At 45.8% G+C, this 10,592-nt stretch overlaps 1 protein-coding gene across 7 annotated transcripts in view; it reads right to left on the bottom strand.

The window, feature by feature from the left end:
- Ssbp2 (single stranded DNA binding protein 2) overlaps window positions 1–9,555 on the bottom strand; it is a 253,947-nt gene extending 244,392 nt beyond the window's left edge. For 3 of the 7 annotated variants that reach the window (XM_032899052.1, XM_032899050.1, XM_032899048.1), the window contains exon 1: window positions 9,404–9,552. In XM_032899052.1, coding sequence (XP_032754943.1) covers window positions 9,404–9,465 — 62 coding nt within the window. In that variant the 5' untranslated portion in view covers window positions 9,466–9,552. Of the gene's footprint in view, window positions 1–9,403 lie in introns of all 7 variants that reach the window. The other 4 variants (XM_032899051.1, XM_032899053.1, XM_032899049.1 and 1 more) reach the window with 3 other exon arrangements.
- Window positions 9,556–10,592: the final 1,037 nt, after the last annotated feature.

Here is a 10,592-nt window from a genome sequence, read left to right on the forward strand (position 1 = left end):
ATATCATAGGGAACGGAGAATTGAACTAGTGCTCAATGGTGCCTCTTTCTCTAGTCAGCTTCACCTCTAATATCCATGGTGCTAGGAGATACTTGTAAGCCACCAGCTGAGAAAGGTAAACCCTGCGACCGTTGACAAAGACCTGCCTGCGAGATTGGCTGATATAACAGGCACAAATGTTACAGGAGTGACTACCACCTTCTGACTGCATTTAAGACCCAACCCACATGTAATAAATACTGCTAAAATAGCCAAAAAAAAAAAAAAAACCTGAGACCGAGACTATGTAGGCCATAGACCTATGGGACCAGCTAATGCTCTAATTCTCCTAAAGGAACTACAAGAAATAATAAATAACCAATGGCATACTGCTACACCATAGATCAGCGCGTCAGTCAACCCTTGTCAGGGAAACTGACTTGTAGTAGGCGGTAATGAACACAGAGACCCACAACTGCATAATGTGCAGAGTGGGAGACTCTAGACTAGTTAGCTCCCAATGGGATATCTGTACCAAGCTCTCAAAACTCAGGGAACGATGCAGAAGAGGAGGCAGAAAAAAATATAAGAGCAAGAGGTGGTAACACTGAAGAAATAGCCCCTTCCAGAAACAGGACTGATACACACAAACTCAAAGACTGAGACAGCGTGCACAAGGCCTGTACAAGTTCAACCCAGACATATAAAGGAGAAGTAGATACAGAGCCTACCCCTAACCAGGAAATTATGTGGAATTGCTACTCACTGGCAAAGGGGAAAGTCAGTTTTCTCCAATAGTGTGTCACTGGGTATATTTTAACCACAGCCCAAGGCAGGCCCCATGCCCAAGAGTATTTGGATGGACTCTGTATTTGGTGTGTGTGTGCTTTTGTTTTGTATTCTTTGTCTTACTGGTTTTTGTTTGTTTAGAGCTTCAGAGTTTTTGCTGTTTCGCTTTCTGAGAGAGAAAACATAAAATTGGGTGGGTAGAGAGGTAGGGATGATCTGGAGGAGTTAAGGGATGAAAAAAAAATGACCAAAATATATTATATGTAAAACTATTTTTAAAATAAAAAATTAAATCAGATTTGTTCATTTTATTCATGACACAGCACTTCTGGCATTATATAATTGCATAAATTGTGCTTAACATGTTTTAACAATGTTATTTTTCTTTTAACCAAAGTATCGAACTGATAGGTAAACCTTCATTCATCTCCCACTCAAAGGAACAGCTAATGTCTAGTGAAAGGAGAACCAACCTTGAAGTCAAACATTCAGAACACACAGAATTAACTCTGAACCAAAAATGGTCAATAAGGGCTGCTACAAAATCATCCGAACTTCTCTGGGAGTTTAGAAGTGACTGTACCAACTGTACCATTTGATGTTAGCCCAACAGCCCCAAGTGCTCATTAACTTACGTCTTCTTGTGTATGTGTTGATGCTATGTGTGTGTATGAGTGTGTAGTCACACGAATGTGGCAGCCGGAGGACAAACTCGGGAGGTGCCATCTACCTTCTGAGGCAGGGTTGCTCAGTGCCCTGTAGCTCACTGAGTAGACTAGGTGGGCTGGGCAAAGAGCCCAAAGGCCCACCCCTGCCTCTCGGCCCTGGGATTACAAGCTTACTACCATAGCCAGCTTTTTACACAAGGACTCAGGGCTTAACTCGGGTCTTCCTGGCAAGAAAGTTAAAGACTGATTTATTTCCAACCCCAACCTTAGCTCTTCCTCTCTAAAAGCGACATCATTATAAAAGCATTAGTGTTTTCCTTAGGAACAACTATACCCTTAGAGCTTGGGAGATTAAAGACACTTACCCCTCAAGCTAAGAAGACTGTATACCAACGGGATTCACAAACCAGTTCAGTACACTTTCCCCTCTGACCTTCATACCTTACACGTCCTTAAACAATTATGCTGAGACCTTTCCTCGATGGTAGTTCAGATCTGCCTGAAATCCTCCTGTCCTACCTGCTCTGTTTAGCATTAATGACTCGGATCTCTGTCTAAATCTCTCCTTCTCCAAGAAGCCTCCTCTGTGACTTCTAATTTAATATAGCTTCCCTGTCTCTAACACAGTCCCATGTTTTATTACTTTATTGCCAAAATAAGTGTCCAAAACTTTACCTAATCCATTTGTTTACTTACTTTTATTAGTGCACATTTTTCCAGCAAACTTTACCAACCCATGAGAGCAACCCTCACTGGATCCTCTCTATGGCCTCGTGATTGCTCCTAGCTGTGTTTAGGTAATGGAGTGAGGGGTCCAGCTCAGGGTGTGCCACAGCAGAGTATTATCTTCATTAGCAATCGGTTCAGAGGAAATGTTTTCACTTTCTCATAAGGCATTCAATTCACCGCCATGTACTTTCTACAAGAAGTGACGCCAGGCACCTGTACCGGACCTCTTGCATCCATGACGATGCAAGAGGGAAGGCAGACAATCTGATCCTGCACTGTCCTGTTCCTGATTTACTCCGTCGACTCTGAATTACCACTTCAGATGCTGCAGGACAAGGGATTGATTTTTAAACCAGATTAATTAAGCCATTTTCTATGCCTTGTTTTGATAAAGATAAAAACATTGTAAACGCTTCCGTTTCTTTTGTTTCATTAAGACATAGCACCTACTGCCTGTGGGATTTTCAGTGGGTTAAATGACAGAAAGGCCAAATGTAACAAAACACTCAAGTCAGAGCGTCGCTGGTTTTGTTACTATTAAGCAGTAATTATCTACGACAAAACTGCATGTGGTCTGTATTTGTACTTTCTCAAAAAGCATTCGTTTTAATTTCTATGTAAAATAACTTACAACACAGTTACTCATTTACTTAGATTTCGGCCATCCATAAAGTAGCTTTAGGTTTTCTTAATCTCAAATTTTAGATGGTACACGGAGAAGAGGGCAAGTATCCGGTCCTTCCCAAAAGCAGCTGAAGTTTCAGAGGTTCGCTTGTTTGGGCACCAGCTCTTAACTCTTCTAACATCAACAACTTGCCCCCTTCTATTCTTGTCTTCCTTCAATTAGTATTTTAATGTGACTTGATTTTACAATGAGTTAAAATTGAAACTATTAGTGATTAAAACTACACTCTTCAATAGCTACAACTTACAAATTAAAATTGGGAAGACAAATGACAAAATGCCGTGCTTTGGTTTCTACAGTTTAAACAACACTTAACTTTAATATGACATGCCTATAAAGTTAATGCAGATATAAAAATAAGGCCCTGCCAGATCATTGGTTCAAGCTCGCGGTAACTCAAGATGGCAATCTCAAGATGGCTCATCATTGGCTGGTAGGAGTCCTGGATGAAATACAATCATCAGAGTTCTTAAAGGAAAATACGAGAATTATTACCAGAAAATTCTGTCATCTGATGTTTCTCTTTTAAAAGGGGAAGGACCAGGAAGACTAACTACAGATGATACAGAAACAGTTTGAGACAGATGATACCCAAACAGACACTGCATTGGGCCTGCTTAGGTTAGTTCAGATACATTTCTACTCTTGTAACTATCTGAAACTATGAATGTCTCACTATTGGGAAGTTTTTTAGCTATTAACTCTGACAAAAATCACTCATCCATCAGAGCCTACACTGAATCTAAAACCTTCATGAAAAAGCTCTCCTTGCTTTGTGGCCCACTGAGCCTGCTTTGCAGAACTGTCACACAATGGGTATGACCAACAGCTTGGGAAGGTAAGAACAGCTTCTGCTAAGAGACCATGGTGGGCCACTGTCTTTACCCTGCACTGCCTTTCTAGTGTGTGTGTGTGTGGTTTCAGTGTAGTACTCAAGTAACTCCCTATCATCCCATTAACTTACACAAGATAAGTATTTATATAAAATGTACACAAAATCTGATAAACATTCTTAAAAATGTGAATATTTTCAATTAATTTTTATTTAAAATTATTTTCCAAAATTAAAAATACATATTATTCCATTATCCCAAAGTTGTTTTAAGTCCATTTTTTAAAAATATGTTCTTAATAAATTTAAACTTTTAGCATAAGTTTACCAAGGATTAACAGTTAGTAAATAATGTTAATGCTAGCACAGTAGTAGATAACATTCCCTGTATGCCAAAACGCAATTACAGCTATGTGTTATAAAGTTGCATATGCCTCAAAATACTTTCAAAATTCGAAAACTATAAGTGGGGTCCTAATCTTGTTTTCTAACACTAATATATAGTTAAGCTCTCCAAGCTTCTTAGATGATTCTAAATTCAAACTTTACTTGGGACTGGAAAACTACAGGTCAGCCTCCACCTGGGCATCCAGCCCCTGCTCCAGAACATGCTCTAATTTTAAACAATACAATTCTGCCCTTTAGTAGCAACTGGAGAGGGAAGCCATATTTGTACTACTATACACTAAAATTTAATGATCTTTCTTTTCATCCTGATTTGTTTTTATGAGCAAAGTAGCTTTGAAAGTATAAAAATAGACCTTTTACATTTTTGATAGTTTATAATATTTTATATAATACTGTTTTTAAAAATTACAATAAATCTCATCATAAAATACTAAAATTTGCCAAACTTAGTGGCCCACACCTTTAATCCTAGCATGTTGGGGCACAGGCAGGCGGATCTCTGTGAGTTTGAGGCCAGCCTGGTCTACCTAGGAAGTTCCAAGCCAGTCAGAGTTATGTGGTGAGATCTTGTAACTCACTATTCTCAATTTCTTTCTTTAGATTCATTCCTTTAAAAAAAAAAAACAAAAACAAAAACAAAAACAAGGGCTTTTATTTTATTCTTTTCCTAAAAGACATCAATCAAAAAAAAGAAAAAAAAATCACAGCTAAAATGACATTTCAGATCCAAATTACTTTATATTTTAGAGAAAAGGTCCTGGAAATTGGGAGGAGAGTGGGTATCTTTTGTTCCTATAAAGATCCCTCATCAGCCTTAGAAATCCTGTGGGCTGGGATGTTAGCAGTGAAGACCACCTGCTTTGCCTGCACAAGGCCAGGAATTTGACTCTCAGAGCCTCTCTCCCTCAGAGAATAAACTAGAAATCTTAAACTGTATCAACCATTCATCAAACAAGATTCTAACAAGATCTGTATTACTTCGCCTGCCTTATTTCTTTCAGAAAAAAGAAAGACATACTTTTTGCTTGGTAGGATGTTTTATTAATGAGAGAGAGAACAAGGTGGTGGGCAGCAGATACTGAGCCCTAAAAACTCATACCCAGCAGCGTTTAAATATTCTTCAGACTGTAGCCACTTAGAAGGGGAGCATAGCAAACTCCATTTTGGAACTTTCAACTGTAAGAACCAACATCTAAATATCAAAATTACTTTTCAGTGCCCCATGTTATAGTTCGGCTTCTGTGTTTAGTAACTTCTTGATATAAGTCACTGCTTACTAGGTGGCTCTCGTGCCCATCTTCAATTCCTAGTGGTTCTTCTTTCAGTATCACAACAAAGCGCTAACAAGTTAGAAGCTGAGGTTGGTGGGGAGCCTGCCCAGCACCACATAAAATGGGTGTGGTGATACACGCCCATGATTCCAGTCCTTGTGAATGGGAGGCAGGAGGGTGAAAGCTGAAGGCCAGCCTTGCTTCACAGGGAGTCTCAGGCTTGTCTTGGCTACATGAGACCCTACCTCAGAAAATTAATTAATTAATTAATTAATTAAATAAATGTAGCAGTGTTTATTGGCTTATCACTATTTCTTTGGTTGTGCGGTTTAACGTTAAACACATTTATTTCATACAGAAGCTGCTCACAACTATTAAACTTAATTTAAAATTGTCAGTGCAAGCAAACAAAATGGAAAGTCTCAAGAGACAAGGATTCTTCCTTATTTTAGGATTCTAACTTCCATCTCTTAAGCTTTCTGTGCCTTGTCCCACACCACATACAGCCTTGCAACCCGCCAACATGGAGAGTCGTAGGCCCAGGATACAGCAATGGTCGAGACTACAGAGCTGACCAAATCCTGATGCTGTCCCATCTGATTATGTAATACTGGTCCCTAAATCAGGGACACCCTATCCTAGACAGGGAAGGTAACCTGGTCTAGTGTATCTTTCAGTTTCGATGACAAGTTCCAAAGTTGGAGAAACCTTCGTGTAAAGCACAGCTCTCGTTCCTGGGTAGTCACTTAATCAGACAGGGGTTCTGTCTTGTTAGTAAATGGAGAAGGAAGAAACCACCCATTAGAATTATTGGGAGAACAAGAAGAAGTAGGAATAAAGAGAAAATAAACACGAGGCTCTCCACACAGTGATGGTATGTGTACACTGTGGCAAACACACCAGTTCCTTCTGCTGGATTCTTGTTCCGATTTTTTTTTTCTTTTTTAAATAAAACCACGATAAAGAATATACAACTCAACCTTGTATGTCCTTACAGTGAGAACTTTTCACATTGGATAGATTCCTTTGAGTATGGCATAGCCATCACCAAGAAATTGGAACTTTGGAACTTCCAGTATTAGAAGACAGGGTTCTTAATGTCAAAAAAAAAAAAAAAAAAAAAAAAAAAGCTTAAGAGAAGAAATAAAAAGTACTGTTCCCTACTCAAAAAAAAAAAAAAATACACACAATTATTTAATTACTATTTTGATCAGTGCTATAAGGAAAGTACTAAAGCCAGTGGCAATAAGCTAACAGGATCAGAATTAAAATTTCTATGCAAACAGCCCACCTTCCTCCAGGGTTGTTCGATCACTCTCTCTAATTAAACCTTTAGTAAACCTCTGAGCAGGCTTAACCTGTTTGTTTTGTAAAACAACAAAATACACAATTAACCTGACCCTAGCCAATTTTTATGTTCAGAACCACAAAACAAAATCTTAGAAATTTTACAAGCCATGAATTAATTTCCAATACTTTATATAGTGAGTTCTCACTGCAGGACAAAGCAAGGATTTAACGCAGGTGAGTGACTGTTCACCGTGAGGCTGTGAGAAAACACACTCCCCTATAAAGCTAACATGCTCACTTCTTCTTGCCATCACTCACAGCTCATTCTGCAGAACTGCTTTACAAAAATGCACTCACAGTTACTACTAAAATATAATCTATTTGTGATTTTTAAGACTGACAGTCTTAAGTTGCTTACTAGAGAATTATTTATCTCTCGGATAACCCTTAAAATCTGCCTCCTTCAAAATGAAAAACAAAACTCTGCTGCCATACCTTTAATGGCAACTTTGTTTCCTATCTTCTGCAATCAGTACACCGATATCAGTAAACAGAAACAATAGTGATCAGATCAACTCTCCGAGCCGAACAGCACTGATTCTATAAAAACAGGGTGTTCTCCAATGTTTGTCTTAGATTGCTAGGAATTAATGCAGAAACGATGAACTCCGAACAGCCACTGTCAATTCAAGTGGTCTCTTCACCTGTCTAGTCCGAAAGGCAAAGCGAGTTAAGAACTCGACTGCCAATTGTAGTAAATGGGAGAAATATATTTAAATCAAACAGCACCATCTAGCAGGGCCCTCATTACTTTGCTTCTAAGAGTGGATGCTACTTGGTGTTCAGTTTGGCAGATGAGAGTTAAAAAGGCAACTGCTTGTTTTTGTGACAAAATCAGAATTAGAGCTGGAAAGGACCAAAACGTACCAAATCTAACTTCCTTGTTGTCTCCTCACTGAAATTCATTATTTTTTAAGTCATGAGACTATAGAATCGACTGGGCTAAGTATCAGCTATTCATGGGAGTCCAGCTAAAACCCAAATTAATACCAAATTCAGTGAACCCACGACAAGATTCTGTTTTCAAGGTATCCCAATTCCTTTCAATCCTCAAAATGTGAAATTCAGGTATTTTATAATCGTTAAAGCATCCTCCTCCAGATGTTTGTATCAGATATATTACAGCCAAATGATTAATAAGTACACAGTAATATTTCAGAACTCCCAAGTCCAGTAACTAGTTTCTTAACCAGGCAATAAAACACTGTATGTTTTATATTCCTTGTCACAGCAAGATATTTAAGATACGAGGGGACCAATGGCATCTCTCCATTAATTTTGTTGTTGTGTTTTGTTTTCCAACATCAAGGCCTGCCACCTCTAAATCCTAAGGGAATTGTGTATGTATGGCTGCCAACAGGAAGATTAGAACATGTTCCCCTCCCTGGGGCACAACAAACTTTCAAAGGTATGACTAACTGCCCAAAGCAAGGGGGGAAACTCCGTAGCCTACACATTTATTTACCAAGCTGTTTTTGTATGCAAGAGACCCAGAGTACCTCTGAGAAGGACTTGCTCTCCCCCAGCCTGAGCCCCCTTAGCAAGACAGTGTGTTCAATGACAAGGATAAGCTTGACCCTCACAGCAGACCCAGCTACAGGGAATCAGTCTGAACATCTGCACATAGGAGGGGGGGAGGGCTCTTCCTCGGTGTCACAGTCGCTATTCGCTCTCATTTTAGTAACAACCAAATCGCCGTTACAAGTACACAAGAATAGCAGCCAACTAGCCTGCTCCGCAGCGTGCCGCGACCCTGGCACCCGGGTTCTCCAACGTACTCCCGGTTCCCACCGAAGTTACCACCTGTATCCCCCACGACCCAGGCGAGCGGCTTGCGCCCAGCATCCCTTCCGCAGCCCCCACGCCGACCAGCGCTGGGTCCACGCCGCGGGCAGCCCTCCTCGCGGCGGCGCCGCCACGGCCCACGGGACCTGCCCTCCGCGCCCGCGGCCACCACCCCCGGGGACACGGCAAGTCTCAAAAAGTTCTGGGGCCGCCGCTGAGCCGGTGTGTGGCGAGAGACAGGAGCGCCAAGCTCTCGCGGCCGACCCCGCGCGGGCCAGCACACACTCTCCCTCCGGGAACTCGGCACTCCCACTCCCAAACTTCCCCCGCCACCCCGGGCCCGCCCGCCTGCCCGCCCGCCCGCCTGCTCGGCCTGCGCCGGGAGAACCCGCGGACCCGCGTCTCTGCGCCCGCCCGGCCCACGCCCGCACTTGCCCTCCGCGCCCCGTGGGGGCCCGCTTCCGCCCTCCCGGCCCGCCGCCCTCTCCCCTCTCCACGCTCGCGGCCCCCGCCGGACCCCAGCGCCCGCAGCCCGCCCCCCAGGCCGGCCCGCCGCGGCCCGGCCGTCCTGGACCACAGCTCCAAAGTTACTTTGCGAGGAGGTGAAGCCGCGGGTGGTTCCCCTCAACCACCCAAACAAGTTTCCATCCCCGCCGCCGCCGTCCCCCGCCCGCCACGCGCGTCCCTCCCGCCGCCGGCTGCCCGCGGCCACCCGCCCCGGGGGCTCCCCCGTGGAGGCGGCCGCTCCCCCGAGCCGCGCGCCCCCGCCCCGCGCCTCCCCCTGCAACCCACCCCCGGCTCCCCCCGGCGGGGCGGCCGTGTGGCTGCGGTTCCCGGAGAGTGCGAGTGCGTGCGCGAGTGTGCGCGCGTGCGAAGGCGGAGGTGGCTGCGGCGCGGAGACACTCACTTCTCCCGGGCCTGGCTGTCGGACGGGACGGCGCTGCTGTTACTCTTGCCTTTGCCGTACATGCTTGTGCCGAGAGCAGCTCCCACTGTCACGCACCTGTCAACCCATCACAGCCTCCCCGGGAACAGCCCCGTCCCCATGGCGACCCACGCAGCCACCCCCACCATTGGCCGCCCCACGCCAGAGCTCCGCCCTCCTCGCCCTGGCAACGCGCGAGACTGACAGGCCTCCCCTCCCTCCGGCCTGCCGGAGCGCGCGGCGGCGGCTCGGCCTAAGCGGCAGTCTCCTCCCTCCTTCCCTCCCTCCCCGGCTCCCTCCCTCCCTCCCTCCTTCCCTCTCCGCCGCGCTCCCCCCTCCCGCTCTCCTTCCCCCCTCCCCCTCCGAACCCGGGCGCTAGGGGGGAATTAGAAACTGCTCTAGAAGGATTTTAAACAACTGGCTGTTCCCTCCGCCGCCGCCCCGCCCCCCGCGCCGCCCGCGCCCGGCTCCTCACTGGAGAGAAGGCGCGGGGAGGAGGGGAAAGTGCGGCCTGGAGTGCCTGGCAGCGACTGCGGAACGGGAGTCGCGGCGGCCCCAGACTTCGGGGCGCCCGGCGAGTCCACAGACAGACCCGCGGCCCCGGCACCGGGGTTCCGCCAACCTCCTCTCCCGCTCCTCTCCGGCCAGACTCCCCGCGCCGTTCCCCGCGGTTGATCTCATCCCTCCTGTCTGGGGTGTCTCCCTGATCCCGTTCCCGGAGGGCCAGCAGGCCGGGGACGCCCGCTCTGAACCCTCGACCTTCTGGCTCAAGGACTGAGCAAGCCTCCGTCTCTCCCCGGGAGGCACTGTGCCTGCCTCCCATTCGGGGCGCCCGCCGAGGTTCTGTCGCCGGCTCTGAAGTCAAGCCCTGCATCCCAAAGGAGCACCCTGCCTAGTGTCGTCCTCCTGTCTAAGAGGGGAGCACACCCCCAAAGAGGCCACGAGACCTACTCCTGGGACCGTAGTGGCCCAAGGCCTTGGCCCCTTCCTTGTCAGTACTCTGCAAAGATCTGCCGCAGACCCGGGGCCCAAGTATTCTCTGCTTGGCCTGCTTTAATAGTTTGGATGGGCAATGTCATTTCGGTTTGACCCTTGGACTGGAAAGATTCAGAGAGGGCCCTGAAAGACATCCCTGTATTTGCCCAGCAGAATAGGCCCCAGAGCTCAAGGT

The sequence above is a fragment of the Rattus rattus genome, chromosome 3 (assembly GCF_011064425.1).
Source record: "Rattus rattus isolate New Zealand chromosome 3, Rrattus_CSIRO_v1, whole genome shotgun sequence".
Classification (NCBI taxonomy): Eukaryota; Metazoa; Chordata; class Mammalia; order Rodentia; family Muridae; genus Rattus; species Rattus rattus.